The following is a 19,546-nucleotide window of genomic DNA, read 5'->3' as shown; positions in this document are numbered from 1 at the left end:
TCTTTTGGTCCATTTTTAACGTTAAACATCAGTAATATTTTCACACAACCTATCCTATGTCTAGATAAAAAAAATGATGACAAACTCACGTTTCTCAGATTTATGCGCAGGCGCAAAAAAATGAAGTGATGACATGTCAACTTCCTTGGATTCTAATTTGCTCTGTTTATCATAGACGCTTCAAACAACTTTATAAAGATCGTTGACATCTAGTGGAAGCCGTAGGTGTTGCGAAAGGAATCCTTTCTCACTATGGTATCTATAAAACAATGACACTAAATAGTACAGTCACAAAATTCACATTTTTTTGGATCTATTTTTCACAGGTTTTTGCCTGCAATATGAGTTTTGTTATACTTACAGACACCATTCAAACTGTTTTAGAAAATTCAGAGTGTTTTCTATCCGAATGTGTTAATAATATGCATATCCTAGCTTCTGAGTTGGTGTAGGAGGCAGTTAAAAATGGGCACATATTTTTTTCAAAATGTCTCAATACTGCCCCCGAGCCCCAACAGCCCCCGAGTCCAAATTTCAGATTTTTGGTTACAACCGCCGTGTCTTTGTAAGACACAGAGTAGGTGAACGGAGGATCTCCGCTTGTGTGGTTCCCACAGTGAAGCATGGAGGAGGAGGTGTGATGGTGCTTTGCTGGTGACACTGTCAGTGATTTATTTAGAATTCAAGGCACACTTAACCAGCATGTCTACCACAGCATGCTGCAGCGATACACCATCCCATCTGGTTGCGCTTAGTGGAATTATCATTTGTTTTTCAACAGGACAATGACCCAACACCGCCAGGCTGTGTAAGGGCTATTTGACCAAGAAGGAGAGTGATGGAGTGCTACATCAGATGACCTGGCCTCCACAGTCACACAACCTCAACCCAATTGAGATGGTTTGGGATGAGTTGAACCGCAGAGTGAAGGAAAAGCAGCCAACAAGTGCTCAGCATATGTGGGAACTCCTTCAAGACTGTTGGAAAAGCATTCCAGGTGAAGCTGGTTGAGAGAATGCCAAGAGTGTGCAAAGCTGTCATCAAGGCAAAGGATATATTTTGATTTGTTTAACATTTTGAGTTACTACATGATTCCATATGTGTTACTTCATAGTTTTGATGTCTTCACTATTATTCTACAATGTAGAAAATAGTTAAAATTAGAAAAACTCTGGAATGAATAGGTGTCCCCAAACTTTTGACTGGTACTGTTTTTATATAGATTAAATCAAATCAAGAGAATATTGGTCTTCATTCAGCTAGCACTATATGATCTGGAAACCATCACACACACACAAACATAAAGGCAAAAAAAGAATTGTATTTAAAAATGTTAAAAAAGTAATATACATAGTCAAAGATTAGGGGACAGATTCTGGCCTATTCAAAATTAGACATGTAAGACTAATAATCAGATATAAAATACAATAAATATCTACAATTTTAAACATATATCGCAATGTACATGTACACGCGTTTGGTCTAAAATAGTTTGCATATGATAAGGGCGTTATACAGTAACAGCCTCAAAGTACTCAGATATCTTCCCGTTGTAAAGAGGACATCAAACGAGAAATTGTCCACATAGCCAACAGTCCTTTGCTTGTTTTCTCTTTGGCTCAAACAAATACAGAGAAATAGAGTTGGAATACATAATTGTCAAAGCATATTATCTCTCTACCTTCTGTAATGTTAAGATTCAACTGTTCCTTCACTGTTTAAAAAGGTATAGTAGGCATCATGCAAATTAAATGATGTGCGAGCTATTACAAACAAACACCAAGACACTTTAGTCCTTGTCAGTCTACGTATTGCACAACTGTAAACATTTCGAGACTAAATGTAAACAATAGGCTCTGACATTGTTCCTTTGCTTCAGTGCCGAGCAGTAAACAGAATATAGATGTCCCTTCCTTATGTATATATAAAATTTAAAAAAATAAACATTCACAAGGCACTTATTGAGTAAGCATCATTGATTTTAACTCACTGATAGAACTCCAACACACCACTTTAGTCATGACGACTCTTCAGAGTTTAACGTCTACCATAAATACCAGGGTTGGGGTCAATTCAAATTGAAGTCAGTAAATTCAGGATTTTAATTGAAAATCCCAACATTTTTAAATAGGTTTTCCTTTTAAGTTGATTGAAAAGTCATTGAAAATACATTTTCTCAATAATTTAATTGGAATTTCAGTTTACTTCCTGAATGGACTGCCTTCAATTCAAATTGACCCAAACCCTGATAAATACCCAGTTAAAATTACACATTCAGTACCTGCCAACACACACAGTACACACACACACACAGTACACACACACACAGTACACACACACACACACACAGTACAGAGAAAGACACGCCTGACTGCACTACGGTATTTTGACTGGTTTGAAACTAGTAGTTACTCCACTGTCACAGACTTGGCTAGGTTCCTGGGGCAGTCCACCTGAGAAGACGGAAAGAAAATCTACATTAGTGTTAAGGTCTCGCACACGCACACAGACACAGAGCACGCAGACAGAGCACGCACACAGAGCACACACACAGCTTTTTAAAAACACCCTCAGACACAACACATACTATGACTGCTGTCGGCTGTAACAGAGGACCATTGGGGCCTGGTGACTTACATCGTATCCTCGGAGCACAGCCAAGTGGAAGGACATGAGCTGGAGAGGAATGACACTGAGGACGCCCTGAAGGCAGTCCACTGTCTGTGGCAACTCAATGGTCTTGTAAGCATTCTTAGTGATCTCAGGGTCGTCCTGGCAACACAGGATAATAGGCCGCCCCTGACAGGAAGGGGAAAAACAGCATCAATAACGATATAATCATTAAACTATTCTGTCCATTGTGATATTCCCTCAGGTGAATTATTTTTGAATAGCAGGGGGTACAAAAGCTACTTAATGTCAAAGTCAGAGAGAGGGAGAGAGTTCCCCCCCTCTGTGTGTGTGTGTGTGTGTGTGTGTGTGTGTGTGTGTGTGTGTGTGTGTGTGTGTGTGTGTGTGTGTGTGTGTGTGTGTGTGTGTGTGTGTGTGTGTCACCTGGCGTGCAGTGACCTGCTGCAGAGCGTTGTGACACTTGGTGTAGCAGGCGTCTTTCATGATGATCATAATGACAGGCATGTGTTTGTCGATGAGAGCCAGGGGACCGTGCTTCAACTCCCCAGCCAGGATGCCCTCTGAGTGCATGTACGTGATCTCTTTGATTTTCTGTAACAGGAAAATAATAAAATGAAAGTCAATAAGCCATCTGGTCCTACTGAGAGTTATTTGACCTTTTTAATTTAACTTGGCAAGTCAGTTAAGAACAAATTCTTATTTACAACAACGGCCTACACCAGCCAAACCCGGACAACGCTGGGCCAATTGTGCGCCGCCCTATGGGACTCCTAAACACAGCTGGTTGTGATACTGCCTTGATTCGAACCCGGGTGTCTGTAGATGCACTGAGATGCAGTGCCTTAGAGCTCTCTACCCCGAGGCTCTCCAACTCTGCTCCTGGAGAGCTACCCTCCTGTTGGTTTTAACTCCAACCCTGTTCTTGGAGAGCTACTCTCCTGTAGGTTTTCACTCCAACCCTGTTCTTGGAGAGCTTACCGTCCTATATTTTTTTGTGGTTATTTTTTTATCCCCTTTTCGATCTCGTCATATCGCTGCAACTCCCCAACAGGCTTGGAAGAGGCGAAGGTCGAGTCGTGCATCCTCCGAAACATGACCCGCCAAACCACGCTTCTTAACACCCACTCGCTTAACCCGGAAGCCAGCTGCACCAATGTGTCGGAGGAAACAGAGATCAACTGACGACCAAAGTCAGCCTGCAGGCGCCCAGCGCACCACAAGGATCCACTAGACCACATTGGAGGGTAGCTCTCCAGGAACAGGGTTGGAGTTAAAACCTACAGGAGGGTATCTCTCCAGGAACAGGGTTGGAGTGAAAACCTACAGGAGGGTAGCTCTCCAGGAACAGGGTTGGAGTTAAAACCTACAGGAGGGTATCTCTCCAGGAACAGGGTTGGAGCGAAAACCTACAGGAGGGTATCTCTCCAGGAACAGGGTTGGAGCGAAAACCTACAGGAGGGTATCTCTCCAGGAACAGAGTTGGAGCGAAAACCTAAAGAAGGGTAGCTCTCCAGGAACAGGGTTGGAGCGAAAACCTAAAGAAGGGTAGCTCTCCAGGAACAGGGTTGGAGAGCCCTGCATGAAGAGTAGTTTCCGTGCTCACCAGCGCCCCCTCCATACAGGTGGCGTAGTTGTATCCACGGCCCATAACCAGCAGGGACCTCTGCTGGTACAGCTCGCTTGCAATGTTTTTGATCTGGTCGTCCAGAGTCAGAACCTCCTTAATCAACCCTGAGGAGAGGAACACCATACACATTCTGCATTAGCTCACAAGGACGTCACAGTGAGGGAATGCATTGGAGGTAGACAGATAAGGAGTGTAAAATGACAGGGGTGGCTAGAAGTTATAGATAAGGAGTTGACAGGGGCTATGAGAGGGGCGGAGGTTATGGGGGGGTGACGAGAGGCACAGAGAGTCAGGCTGACCTGGCAGCATCCTCAATCCGTTGATGATCTCCAGTCTCCTCTTCTGCAGGGAGATTCTGTCCTCACTCATCATCAAACCAAACATGGTGAGGGCCACAAACTGGCTGGTGTACGCCTGGAGAAAGTATGGGGCACTGTGAGTAGTCATGCACAAACACAAGTCTACGAGGCACTCGCATAAACACAGTACACCATCTCCTCCAAACCTCAACCTAGATACACATGTGAATCATGATATCAATATAGTCGCCGTGCTCAGTACGACACCACTGAGTTCACATTAACTGAGGCTTCCCTGTGAACAGACAGCAGTGTGGTGGTGGTGGTAGTGTACCTTGGTGCTGGCCACGCCGATTTCAGGGCCGGCGTTGATGTGAACACCGCAGTCTGTCTCCCTAGAGATGGAGCTGCCCACTGTGTTGGTGATGCCCACCGTCAGAGCTCCGCGGCCCTGACAGTAACGCAGCGTCATCAGGGTGTCTGCTGTCTCACCTGGAAGGAGGTGGAGTCATAGCGTCTTGTGAAACAAAGCACAATCAATCGCAGCAAGCACCATATCTGACCAGATAATGTGCAGTCTCACGTACCAGACTGGCTGATGAAGAAGCAGACGTCATCTCTAAAGACAGGAGTGATGCGGTCCAGGAAATCAGAGGCCAGTTCCACCATCACAGGTAGTTCAGTCAACTCCTCCAGAATCTGTCTGGTCTAGAGGCATCAAGGAAGGGTTTCATTTATCCGCGCTGGGTATCATCAATCACTCTATTTTTCATCTATGAACAACCGACTGTTCAGCCTGGAGTCTGGACTATTTGAGTCCTTTGTCTTAATATAAGCCATTTACCAGACGCTTTTATCCAAAACGACCCACAGTGAAGTGTGCATACATTTTTTATGTGTGGGTGGTCTCAGGAATCGAAGCCACAATCCTGACGTTGCAAGCGCCATGCTCTACCAAATAAAATACACATTTTATTTGTCACATGCTTCGTAAAACAACAGGTGTAGGCTAACAGTGAAATGCTTACATACGGGACGTTCCCAACAGATTACAGAGAAAAATTGTAACACAAGGAATAAATACACAATGAGTAACGATAACTTGGCTATATACACGGGTACCAGGTAAATGAGGTAGATACACTATATACACACAAAAGTATGTGGACACTCCTTCAAATTAGTAGATTCGGCTATTTCAGCCACACCCGTTGCTGACCGATGTATAAAATCGAGCACACATCCATGCAATCTCCATAGTGAAACATTGGCAGTAGAATGGCCTTACTGAAGAGCTCAGTGACTTTCAACGTGGCACCGTCATAGGACGCCACCTTTCGAACAAGTCAGTTCGTCAAATTTCTGCCCTGCTTGAGCTGTCCCGGTCAACTGTAAGTGCTGTTATTGTGAAGTGGAAATGTCTTGGAGCAACAACTGCTCAGCTGCCAAGTGGTAGGCCACACAAGCTCACAGAATGGGACCGCCGAGTGCTGAAGCGCGCAGCGCATAAAAATCGTCTGTCCTCGGTTGCAACACTCGCTACCGAGTTCCAAACTGACTCTGGAAGCAACGTCAACACTGGAACTGTTCGTCTGGAGCGTCAGGAAATGGGTTTCCATGGCCGAGCAGCCGCACACCGTAAAACTTCAATTAAAACTTCAATTAAAACGCTGTCCCTTTTAATTGTCAGGCAATGACTTGATTGAAAGTAAGAACTGCCAAAAAGGAGAATAATTATGTCAAGTCAAAGTTTTTTGTTGTTGTCTGAAAGAGGCACACTAAGACAAAATAAACGTGACACAGTGTGTAAATGATAACACATTATTGCAGGAAATTAGATTCGATCTTAGTCCTGTATTGACGCTTTGCATATTTGACGGCTCGTCGAAAGGTTTCTAATATGTATCCGGATTAGTGTCCCGCTCCAACTGAGCAATACAGGACCAGGACCCATACAGGACCTTTCTCGTTACACCCACACAAGTGTCAATTAGTGATTCTCCTACTCAGTCTGCAGCCAAATGTCCATCAAATCGCCCCCCCACCCCTGACCCGTTTAGCACTCACCGCCACTCCAGCATGGAAACTGGTCCCACAGCCAATCAGGATGAGGCGTCTGCAGCGCCTGATCTCCTTCAGATGGTCTTTCAGCCCCCCCAGGACCACTGGTGATCAAAAGCACATCTCTGACACAAAACAACAAGATGCCTTTCTGATCTTCAGCTGCGGATCTATTTCTAAAGTTTGCTGTTTGGGGTAGTGTGTGTGCCATTCCTAGCCTGGGTATCAGTCTGTCTGAGTTATCATTCCACTCGTCGTCATGTTTAGCATCACACGGAGTACATTGAGTGGATTTCAGGCTATGCCATACCTGTGTTGGTGTCAAAACAGATCCTTCCTCTCATGGTGTTGAAGACAGACTCTGGCTGCTCAAAAATCTCCTTCTGCATGAAGGCTTTGAAGTTCCCTGTGAGTCAACATCCAAATCAAATCAAATTTTATTGGTCACATACACATGGTTAGCAGATGTTAATGCGAGTGTAGCGAAATGCTTGTACTTCTAGTTCCGACTATGCAGTAAAATCTAACACATTCACAACAACTACCTTATACACACACAAATACACACAAATGTAAAGGGATGAATAAGAATATGTACATATAAACATCCATGTTATGCATCAATACCAACCCCAATAACAGATCACCCAGGAATACAGACAGACCCCAAGTGAAAGAAGACTGCATCAGGCTCTGACTCATTTCTGAAAACTGCACAGAGCTATTAAGTGCTTAATAATTCTAACTATCCCAGCACCTCTGCATAACCCTGGCCGTATCTACTGTACACTGAATGGTTATCAGCAGAGACATGTATTTAGAGGGGTGGGGCTAACTTTTAGAATGTCTAATATGGTTCTAATTCTAGTCAATCCGTTCCATAGTTTAAATAATCCCCATGTCATGTTAACGGGACACTAAAATGGCTACCATAGAATGTTGTAGTGTCATGTCAATGCATCAGAAACCTCAAAGTTCCAACTCTCTAAATACATGGCTCTTGTTATCAGTGTGTGACTGTGTGTTGTGATGACCCCTGACCTTTCATGATCTGCTGCAGCTCCATCTGTAGGGTCTGGATGGCCCGGTTAGGGTCCTCCCCGGCACAGCGGCTCATACGGTGCAGGGACAGCTTTCCCTGGGCCACCGCTGCTATGTCATCATCCCGCAGGTAGATCACCTTGTTGGTGTGTTCAATGATGGCACTAGGGGTGAAGCAGGAAGGACAGAGATATGTTGTTTTCTTAGTTTTTTTCCATAAGAGTGTGTAAGGAACATGGCAGTAATATACAGTACATGTAATGACAGTTGACGGCCAGTAGATAGGAGTGTAGAACACAATCAGTATTGAACTGGAAGAGCTACATGAATTACATCTGGGGTTAGTTATCCAGTTGAGGGGAGATTCATGTTCTCGTGGCTCTCACCTGGCATCAGATGCAAAGTAGAACTCCACTGCCTTCCTGTCACTGACTGAGTGCAAGGCTACGGTGCTGTCCACCCTGTTCCTGAAGTTCCTCTGCTGGATGCCTTCTATAAAGTGACCTGGAAAGTAGAAGGGGTCATGCAGACAGAACATAATAGAACAGAATGTATTTTTCCAGAAGGAACTTCCGTTGTATAACAGCTTATAACATAACTCATTACTAAACCTTTTGAAATGTAATTGACACTAAACATTACAGAGAGATATTATTTAGGCTCACCCAAAAGGTGAAAGGGTGTTCTTAACATTTTGTCTTTGGTAAGTTTCCCTTTTCACCTCCTTAATATTACACTTAATTTCAAATCAGTCATGTTTATTTTCAGCTAAATTAAAACATATTTATCAAAAGCATGGTTCCGAGCACAAGAAAGTTGAGAGCTGAAGTTGACATAAATTCATAAAAATGTCAAGCTAAGTGCTCTGCTTGATGACAAACAGCACTTTACCTATACAGACGAGATTGCACAAGCAACTCTGGTCACAAATCCCAACCTACAACTCCACATGCTCATTACAGCTACAATACACAACAGGGGTATTACAAATTATAAAGGAGAATACTTAAAAACACCAGGACTAAAAGTATCAGTTTGCCACCATCAAGAGTTGTCTGCCAACAGCTGGCCTATTTTTCCAGAGGCACCCAGAGAGAGAAGGCAATGAGGGACTCACCAGTACTGTTGTACTGAATAGGAATCTGTTCCATAGACAGCTCATACTTGCTCCTCACGCCAATCAGCAGAGGACTTCCTCTCCTAAGGCAGGATGACAGTGACAGAGTACGTTAGAGGCTGAGACTGGAATGAGACAGGGTGAGAGAGGATGACAGAGGCCGTTAGAGGCTGAGGCTGGAATGAGAGAGTGAGCCAATGTGAGAAACTGGTATGAACTAGACCTACATTTTTTGGGCCAAATCAAACCGCTGTCTGAGACCAGCTCTCTTAGAATAGACAAAGGCAGTCATAACACACCCTCCACTTTCTCCCACACAGAGTAGACCACATCCGTTCACTCAGCTATAAAGACAGGCCAACAGCATCCCACACACCACAAACATCACTCAATTTGGTCTTGTACAATCACTTGTTTTGTTCATTATAATACCCTGAAATATTTATGGTTAGACCAGTGGCATGGGCCTGCAGAAATTCTGATGCTTAAAGTTAGAGAGGGAGATATAAGACCAGCTTCAGTGATTTTTGCAATTCGTTCCAGTCATTGGCAGCAGAGAACTGGAAGGAAAGGAAGCCAATATCAAGCAACAATACCATGAAGGAGGGCATTGTTGGATAGAGGGGGTGAGGAACTACAAACACTTGTAGAATGACTTAATTGTAACCATTCTTTCCCCTGGAAAGCAACTCTGACAAGAGACAGCAAACTACACTCAGTGGATAAGAGCCCTCTCTGTAAAAGCTCCACTCTGGTCCCTAGCCCACTCAGGCTGAAAGAGGCATAAGAGCCCTCTCTGTAAAAGCTCCTCTCTGGTCCCTAGCCCACTCAGGCTGAAAGAGGCATAAGAGCCCTCTCTGTAAAAGCTCCTCTCTGGTCCCTAGCCCACTCAGGCTGAAAGAGGCATAAGAGCCCTCTCTGTAAAAGCTCCACTCTGGTCCCTAGCCCACTCAGGCTGAAAGAGGCATAAGAACCCTCTCTGGTCCCTAGCCCACTCAGGCTGAAAGAGGCATAAGAACCCTCTCTGGTCCCTAGCCCACTCAGGCTGAAAGAGGCATAAGAACCCTCTCTGGTCCCTAGCCCACTCAGGCTGAAAGAGGCATAAGAACCCTCTCTGTAAAAGCTCCTCTCTGGTCCCTAGCCCACTCAGGCTGAAAGAGGCATAAGAACCCTCTCTGGTCCCTAGCCCACTCAGGCTGAAAGAGGCATAAGAGCCCTCTCTGTAAAAGCTCCACTCTGGTCCCTAGCCCACTCAGGCTGAAAGAGGCATAAGAACCCTCTCTGGTCCCTAGCCCACTCAGGCTGAAAGAGGCATAAGAACCCTCTCTGGTCCCTAGCCCACTCAGGCTGAAAGAGGCATAAGAACCCTCTCTGGTCCCTAGCCCACTCAGGCTGAAAGAGGCATAAGAGCCCTCTCTGTAAAAGCTCCTCTCTGGTCCCTAGCCCATTGAGCGCTCTCATTTGAAAACTGAGAGGGGAGGAGAAATCTTAACTAACACAAAACACACACAACCACTAGTTTGCACACACACAGACAGACACACAGTGAACAGTGTTGCTTACTGTGCATAATGTGCCACTTTTACAGGTATACAGTTAACATTATGCTGATAAAAAGGATGACAAAATGTGTATAGGTTTCTTACATAACCCTCATGCCTTGTTCATACCTGGCTTTACCGTTTCACCTAAACCAGAACATTGCATTATAGTGGGCATGTGGTGACCGAACTCTTTGAAACAGGATCAGATTCCCTGATTCAGGGGCTTCCACTTGAACTTCCACGGAACTTTGTGCTTAGTGAGAGTTCTACAGGATATTATGCAACCCTTGAGATCAGCAACAGGGTTAGAGGTCAGGCAGGGGGTCAATCTATAATGGAAGGTAAAGTGTTCTGGTAGGCAGGGCGAACGTGTGAGAAAGAAGGGATGTGGCCGAGTAGAGAAATGTCAGAGGGATCATACTGACCTGGTGGCTATAGCTTCCCCCGGGAAGTGGATGCTTTTGAAAACCAGAGCAAAAGCCCCTTCCTTGGAGAGAAGAGACAAAAGCAGTACAGCAAGTTAGCAGTGTCAGAAATTACATCCTGTAGACCTCAGTGAATTCACATCCAATATGATCTCATTTAGGACAGGATGATATTGACACAATGAGTCATCAACAACAGTCAGATGCACTATAATGTTTAGACTTCATAGCTTGCACTCATGTCCGACATCAGTCCCTAGACGGGCTAAACCCAATAGACATCAGTCAAAGGAAAGCGATAGAGGACAAAAAGATAGGAAACTATGGCAAATCAGCTGAACCCTCTATCCCCTGCCTAAACCCCAGCCCAGCCACTATGCTCCCTCCTCCATCCCTCCTCCCTCTATCCCCTGCCTAAACCCCAGCCCAGCCACTATGCTCCCTCTTCCATCCCTCCTCCCTCTATCCCCTGCCTAAACCCCAGCCCAGGGGCCCAGTAAGGTGAGGAGATGGGGTACGCTGGGAGGCAGGGTGATAGATGGGGTACGCTGGGAGGCAGAGAACCTGAGCTCCACACACTCAGGCTGTAGGAGGAATAAGAGGCCTCTCTGTGGAAGCACTACTCTGCTCCCTAGCCCTGAGCTCTCTCATTGGCCAAACTGAGAGGGGAGGAGAAATGTAAAACAAATAAACACACACACACACACACACACACACACACACACACACACACACACACACACACACACACACACACACACACACACACACACACACACACACACACACACACAGCTTATGATTCAGTCTGTTTTCAATTATGCCAAGAGCTAATCTCGTTGTTCAACTTTCCCCTTCTTTTATTGAAGCTACAGAGTGAGGTCTTCGTTTTCTTCTGGGGTAGTTGGGTGGGGTGGGCTGATATTCAGGATATTAGGTCATCTTTCAGAGCCACTTCTAAAACCAGACTCAACCAGATCCCAGCACGCTGAACACAGCAGGACTTTTAGACCCTAAAAACCTTTTCCTTTTAGGTTGTGGAGGGCATTAGGTTAGCTGCTACATACGGACAACTGCTGTTGATTATGTGATGTGGTTAAAGGGAAACAGTAAAACAAGCCAGACGGGGGGGACGGGGGGGGACGGACGGACATTGCAACATACAACCCCAGCTGACATATCCTAAATTAATTCTGTTTGTTTGTCACAACATAATCAACTACCAGACCACATGCGGACGGGACTGTTAATTGTGTGTGGTCATATACTGAGATTTTCCCAGAAGAACCCACACCCCTCCATGAGGCTTACCAGCTGCTGGATGACGCGCTCCACCAGGGTGGAGAAGGACACATAATCGTTCTCGCTGTTGTCATAGACATATTTAATCAGCTTGGGGATGACCTCGGTGTCCGTCTCTGACTCAAACTTGTACCCCTTGGATTTCTGACGGCAGTATACAACAAAACACTGCTGTTAGTTACAGACACAACAACCTTCAAAACAGACAAGATTTCTCTCAACAAAAATAAGAGATGTAGCCTAACTCTCAGTCTCAGTTATTAGCTCAGTCTGGCTAATGAAATAGCAATGCAGACCCTGACATAACGCATCCATGAATGGCAAAGACAAGACAATTCAAGGGGATTTATTGGCATGGGAAACATATGTTAACATTGCCAAAGCAAGTGAAGTAGATAATAAACAACTGACAATCTGTACAGGAATCTACGGTCTGACCCATCAACAACAACAGAAATAGAATCCATAGAAAGGGCTTGGTAACTCTGACCCTGGTAATTTCACTGGTAAACTAATGGGTACAATCACAATGGCTGCCAGTCCACCCATTATGCCACCATTGACTTGAATGGGGAGGCCAGTTCTATCGATTCCATTTCTACGTCAACACCTTTATACATCCACGCTACAGAAATAGAATACTGTCCTTTCATTAAATAACATTAGCTAACGTCTACAAACAAACCCCACATACATGATCTCTATTGGGCCTAATGACCAACGGCCTAAGGGCGTGTCTGTGTGGTCTTTACACTTGTAAAACGACACTTCTTCTGGTTTATGACGTCTGTACAGAGCTGTATACACGTGCACAAAGGTCTAGTAGCAATAATGTGTTCAAGGTGTGTAAATAAATGTCCAAATTGGAAGGCCTTGTGTGTTCTCACAACTTACCAGGTATTTCCTGAGCTCCTTGTAGTTAGTGATGATGCCATTGTGGATCACAACAAATTCTAAGGTGAAGAACAGAGATCACATGTCAAATATTTGGCATTCACAGAATACCTATTCCTCTGTGACAGCGTAACATTATCTTGTGTCAAACATGGGTTAATAGCTACAGTGTAATTATTGTAAGTAAATATCTACTCTGCTCTAACTAGTCTTTCAAACAATCAATCAATTTTATTTCATAAAGCTTTTTACGTCAGCACTTGTCACAAAGTGCTTTACAGATACCCAGGCTAAAACCTCAAAGAGCAAGCAATGTACATGCAGAAGCACAAACATGCTTGTATTTAAGGTCACAGTCTCTCTTGTTTTATGTCCTAGGCCAGGGTTCCACAAACTGGTTTTATTTGGCCAATAGTTTTCTGAGCCAATATATAATTATTATTATTTCCCATTATTGGACCAGGAAATCAGCTCCAAGTGATTTTAATTTTGGAAATCTAAGTATTCCCACCCATTATAGAGAGACACGTGATCCTATACAAATGTAAGCAAGGATTCAAATTATTATGTATTAGTCAAATATTATATCTGTTTAAGCTTCTTGCGGTCAATTTGCGGTCTACAAATTATTATGTTCTGGCCACCCAACCATCCACTCAATAAAAATAATACGTAAAAAATTTAAATTGGTCTGCGGCTGAATCTAGTTGATGATCCCTGTCATAGGCGAACATCCTGGTTTCTTTATGATTTACTATCATGATGGAGCTACTCTCTAAGGTGAACTCAAGCATATCTGCATAGGCCTCAGGAGAAAGCTCAGGCAGGCTAGGACACCAGGCAATACATCAGACAGCATGGCGTTAAGCCATCTCATTATCTAGCAAAAATGACCCCTGACACCTTTCTCTTTAAAGTTTTCATCTGCTTTCCGGTGTTTCTCTTCCTTAAGGAAAACAGGGCCCATTAAATGAAGGCAACATCAGGGGTCAGTTAACGACCTCTAAATGTTAAAGCAGATGACTGTTTTCAAGATGCTCTTTCAGGGGCTGCAATGTAAAGCCAATGGGGACACATTATATTGTACCAAGGTTCTCTTGTATTTAGTGAATGACTGCATTATAGTATGTTTACAAACCGCTTAATACTGTACTAACATTGCTTCAGCAATTCTCACCATCTAATGTGGGATCCTACAGTACGAGTGTGTTCTTACCGTTGTTCTTGTCGGAGCGGTGTGGATGGCAGTTGACAGCGTTGGGCTCTCCATGTGTCGCCCAGCGGGTGTGAGCAATGCCAAAGTGTGTGTCCAGCTCAATGTCCAGGTCAATGGAGTCATTCTCTGATCACACACACAATCAACGATCAGACTAAAACATCAATATGTGTGTGTCAAAATCCTTTTATAACATTTTTGACATGCGTTTTTCTGGATTTTTTTGTTGTTATTCTGTCTCTCACTGTTCAAATAAACCTACCATTAAAATTATAGACTGATCATTTCTTTGTAAGTGGGCAAACGTACAAAATCAGCAGGGGATCAAATACTTTTTTCCCCCACTGTAGGAGAGTAGCGAGGGAGAGTAGAGAGTTCAGCTTAATATAGGAGAGTAGCGAGGGAGAGTAGAGAATTCAGCTTAATGTAGGAGAGTAGCGAGGGAGAGTAGAGAGTTCAGCTTAATGTAGGAGAGTAGCGAGGGAGAGTAGAGAGTTCAGCTTAATGTAGGAGAGTAGCGAGGGAGAGTAGAGAATTCAGCTTAATGTAGGAGAGTAGCGAGGGAGAGTAGAGAATTCAGCTTAATGTAGGAGAGTAGCAAGGGAGAGTAGAGAGTTCAGCTTAATGTAGGAGTGTAGCGAGGGAGAGTAGAGAGTTCAGCTTAATGTAGGAGAGTAGCGAGGGAGAGTAGAGAGTTCAGCTTAATGTAGGAGAGTAGCAAGGGAGAGTAGAGAGTTCAGCTTAATGTAGGAGTTTAGCGAGGGAGAGTAGAGAGTTCAGCTTAATGTAGGAGAGTAGCAAGGGAGAGTAGAGAGTTCAGCTTAATGTAGGAGTTTAGCGAGGGAGAGTAGAGAGTTCAGCTTAATGTAGGAGAGTAGCGAGGGAGAGTAGAGAGTTCAGCTTAATGTAGGAGAGTAGCAAGGGAGAGTAGAGTTCAGCTTAATGTAGGAGAGTAGCGAGGGAGAGTAGAGAGTTCAGCTTAATGTAGGAGTGTAGCGAGGGAGAGTAGAGAGTTCAGCTTAATGTAGGAGAGTAGCGAGGGAGAGTAGAGAGTTCAGCTTAATGTTTAATGTAGGAGAGTAGAGTTCAGCTTAATGTAGGAGTGTAGCGAGGGAGAGTAGAGAGTTCAGCTTAATGTAGGAGAGTAGCGAGGGAGAGTAGAGAGTTCAGCTTAATGTAGGAGAGTAGCGAGGGAGAGTAGAGAATTCAGCTTAATGTAGGAGAGTAGCGAGGGAGAGTAGAGAGTTCAGCTTAATGTAGGAGAGTAGCGAGGGAGAGTAGAGAATTCAGCTTAATGTAGGAGAGTAGCGAGGGAGAGTAGAGAGTTCAGCTTAATGTTTAATGTAGGAGAGTAGCGAGGGAGAGTAGAGAGTTCAGCTTAATGGTGGAGAGTAGCGAGGGAGAGTAGAGAATTCAGCTTAATGTAGGAGAGTAGCGAGGGAGAGTAGAGAATTCAGCTTAATGTAGGAGAGTAGCAAGGGAGAGTAGAGAGTTCAGCTTAATGTAGGAGAGTAGCGAGGGAGAGTAGAGAGTTCAGCTTAATGTAGGAGAGTAGCAAGGGAGAGTAGAGAGTTCAGCTTAATGTAGGAGTTTAGCGAGAGAGAGTAGAGAGTTCAGCTTAATGTAGGAGAGTAGCGAGGGAGAGTAGAGAGTTCAGCTTAATGTAGGAGAGTAGCAAGGGAGAGTAGAGTTCAGCTTAATGTTTAATGTAGGAGAGTAGAGTTCAGCTTAATGTAGGAGAGTAGCGAGGGAGAGTAGAGTTCAGCTTAATGTAGGAGTGTAGCGAGGGAGAGTAGAGAGTTCAGCTTAATGTAGGAGAGTAGCGAGGGAGAGTAGAGAGTTCAGCTTAATGTAGGAGAGTAGCGAGGGAGAGTAGAGTTCAGCTTAATGTAGGAGTGTAGCGAGGGAGAGTAGAGAGTTCAGCCTACTGTAGAGCTCCTCATCCAGAGCCTTGACCTTCCCCCTCTTCTTGATCAGGCAAATGTTGACCTTGTCACCATTGTCATTTCTCCTAGGGCCATCCACTCCGACACCTGAAAGCCAAACGCAGAAAAAACATGAATCTATTACAACCATAATCTCTTGGGATGGTAGTGTTGTAATATAGACCACATAGTGAGTGTCTCAGCCTTGTCTCTGTGTCAGATACATTTTTACTCGGTCTTGTCTCGGTGTCAGATACATTTTTACTCGGTCTTGTCTCTGTGTCAGATACATTTTTACTCGGTCTTGTCTCGGTGTCAGATACATTTTTACTCGGTCTTGTCTCGGTGTCAGATACATTTTTACTCGGTCTTGTCTCGGTGTCAGATACATTTTTACTCGGTCTTGTCTCGGTGTCAGATATATTTTTACTCGGTCTTGTCTCGGTGTCAGATACATTTTTACTCGGTCTTGTCTCGGTGTCAGATACATTTTTACTCGGTCTTGTCTCGGTGTCAGATACATTTTTACTCGGTCTTGTCTCGGTGTCAGATACATTTTTACTCGGTCTTGTCTCGGTGTCAGATACATTTTTACTCGGTCTTGTCTCGGTGTCAGATACATTTTTACTCGGTCTTGTCTCGGTGTCAGATACATTTTTACTCGGTCTTGACTCGGTCTCGAACAATGAGAACTCATAATTTCTTCCCGAGACCAGCTAAGCAAAAAAAATTTAATAATTATCAGCTCATAAAACCACTTCGCCAGGCCAAATATCCACACTCCCTCATAACCCATTCATAACGTATTGCCTATTGAAACCTGGGCTTCCTACTTCACTAGTAACATTAAGGTCCTTTACTTTCATTGAAAAATATCTTCTAACTTTGTCGCGCTTGTCAGAATTTCGCTTCAGGTGGTCTCGAGCACAACACTGGTGGGCAGACTATGTAAACATGAGCATCTCATCAAATTACACAATAATTTAGTTCTGGGTTAACTGAGATTATTACAACCCTGAACCATAGTGACCTGTTGGACTTTATCAAGAGGCTATGTGGAGACAAGATATCTTCCTTGGCCTCAGGGTGTCTCTCGTCTATGATTGAGATCAAATAAGACCACAACATGATGGGGTTTTTTACCTGCAGAGTCATATCCCCTGTACTCAAGTCTCTGCAGTCCTTTTACCAGCGTGTCAAAGATCTCCTTCCTTGTCCGTGGCACTCTGTAGTTCAGGTAGGCAAAAATTCCTGCAAGAAATAAAAGGGACAAGTTGTTTTATTTTTCAACAAGCACAAAAGTGTTATATTCAAGAAATAACAAACTAACATGATTCACAACGGCCAGTATCCCAAATTACATGTCTTAGACTCAAACCATTATATTATACATGGGGTTGCATCTTTGCTACATTGAATGGGTTGGTATGAAGAGTCAGTGGGCTGGATCTACAGTGAGCTCCAAAAATATTGGGACAGTGACACATTTTGGAGCTATGAGGTTAAAGTGCAGACTGTCAGCTTTAATTGGAGGGTATTTTCATCCATATCGGGTGAACCGTTTGTTTTGGTTGTTTCAGATTCATTTGTTGCCTAATAGAAATGAATGATAAATAATGTATTGTGTCATTTGGAGTCACTTTTATTGTGAATAAGAATAGAATGTTTCTAAACACTTCTAAATTAATGTGGATGCTACCATGATTATGAATAATCCTGAATAGATTGTGAATAATGATGAGTGAGAAAGTTAGACGCACAAATAGAATTCCCCCCCCCCCAAAATGCTAACCTCAACTGTTATTGTAATGGTGAGAGGTTAGCATGTCTTGGGGGTATGATACTTGTGCATCTAACTTTCTCACTCATCATTATTCACAATTTATTCAGGATTATTCATAATCATGGTAGCATCCATATTACTTACTATTAATTTCTATTGGGCACATAATCATCTGAAAACACAAACAACAAATGCATCCAACAAGTTTGTAGAGTCAAGCTTGATGTAATCATTAAGTGCTAGGAATATGTTACCAAATACTAATCTTTTGGCTACTTTAATACACATACAGTGTACGTGAATTTGTCCCAATACTTTTGGTCCCTTAAAATGGGAGGACTATTTACAGAAAGGGCTGTAATTTCTAAACGATTCACCCGACATGGATGATTATACCCTCATATTAATGCTGACAGGCTGCTCTTTAACCTCATCGTCATTGTATCCTTTCAAATCCAAAGTGCTGGAGTACAGAGCCAAAACAACACAAAAAATGTGTCAGTGTCCCAATACCTTTGGAGCTCACTGTATTTCCAACGTCTGTAGCAGTTTGACGGCAGCTGTTTCATCCGTGAAAATGAGCTCCTTTCAGAGACCCAGGTCTAACAGCTATATGCAAAGCTCTGTGTTTAACAGAGCAGTCCAGATGTGGTCGGTCGAGTTTTACATACGGGATGCCAAACTGTATTTTCTAACTTTCAATAGCCAAACATTAGTGAATTATCTAATTATTTGTTTTTAGTAATGTTGAGGTTAGTAATGTAAAGGTTAGTAATGTTAGTCATGTTTAGTATGACACAAAACTACATAGGTCATTAACGCAAATGCGTGCAGAAACTTCCACAAATACCAATGAATATGCATTTTAATGGCAGTACAATTATAAAGATCTATTATATACATTATGAGGTCGTGGGCGTAACTGTTAATGTGGCCACGGTCTGTATCCCGAGGAGAACGTCGAGTTGATACTCTCTTACGTCAGAATTGATCATTAAAAAAATGGACTTTTAAAAACAGGTTAGGAGAACTTACGCAGGAGGTTAGGATAATTAACGTAACGGGTTATAAGAAACAGGTCAAAGTTAGGAAAAGAGTTAGCGTTAGCTAAAATACAACAACAAAACATTACTTTAGACGTCAATTTGACATAAACTGTATCCCATCCGCGAGCTAGCCAGCTGTGTTAGTTACTGCTATTTGCTAAGAAGTTATCTAGCTAATAATCATAATAGTCACGAAATAGTACATATTTGCCTTACCACACATGGTCCAACAGAATACCGTAGTCTTTCAAGTGAAAACTGTCTTGGATATTGTGGAAGATATTCAGAGATGTCGGGCTACAACTTTTAAAGTGAAGGCGTGTAGGAACCCAGTACCCCGCCCCCTGTTTCCTTGACAACTTGTTTGGGGGGGATCATTGTACCCTCTAAGCCGCTGTGAAATATATTTTCCATTAAAAAAAATATTGTATTTTCAGCTGTTTGAAGCTGGTGTACAAAATCAAAAGTAATAGACACAAAAACAAAAACTTAATAACTGGAAGCACAGAAATAGTACACATAGAACATATCTACCGTTTCTTAGACTTGCTTTCAAGTAGAATGATAGATCTATAACTAACAATGTGAATTTGGGCCGACTAAAAAAATTACATATTGCCACTTTAACCTTTATT

At 43.3% G+C, this 19,546-nt stretch overlaps 1 protein-coding gene across 1 annotated transcript; it reads right to left on the bottom strand.

Annotated features, from left to right (window-relative positions):
* Positions 1-1,301: 1,301 nt before the first annotated feature.
* On the bottom strand, positions 1,302-19,248 carry LOC106563757 (glutamine--fructose-6-phosphate aminotransferase [isomerizing] 2). Its single transcript, XM_014129599.3, has 19 exons — positions 19,128-19,248; positions 17,226-17,333; positions 16,086-16,190; positions 14,158-14,283; positions 12,942-13,000; positions 12,057-12,191; positions 10,746-10,807; positions 8,777-8,859; positions 8,046-8,163; positions 7,660-7,823; positions 6,929-7,024; positions 6,625-6,722; positions 5,145-5,265; positions 4,892-5,049; positions 4,558-4,672; positions 4,235-4,362; positions 3,055-3,222; positions 2,638-2,799; positions 1,302-2,453 (listed from the first exon to the last, which is right to left on the bottom strand). The coding sequence occupies exons 1-19, from the start codon at positions 19,132-19,134 to the stop codon at positions 2,409-2,411; spliced, it is 2,058 nt and encodes a 685-aa protein (XP_013985074.1). The 5' UTR covers positions 19,135-19,248; the 3' UTR covers positions 1,302-2,408.
* Positions 19,249-19,546: the final 298 nt, after the last annotated feature.

This window comes from Salmo salar, chromosome 11 (assembly GCF_965601325.2).
Source record: "Salmo salar chromosome 11, fSalSal1, whole genome shotgun sequence".
Classification (NCBI taxonomy): domain Eukaryota; kingdom Metazoa; phylum Chordata; class Actinopteri; order Salmoniformes; family Salmonidae; genus Salmo; species Salmo salar.
This window is presented reverse-complemented; position numbering and strand designations above follow the sequence as displayed.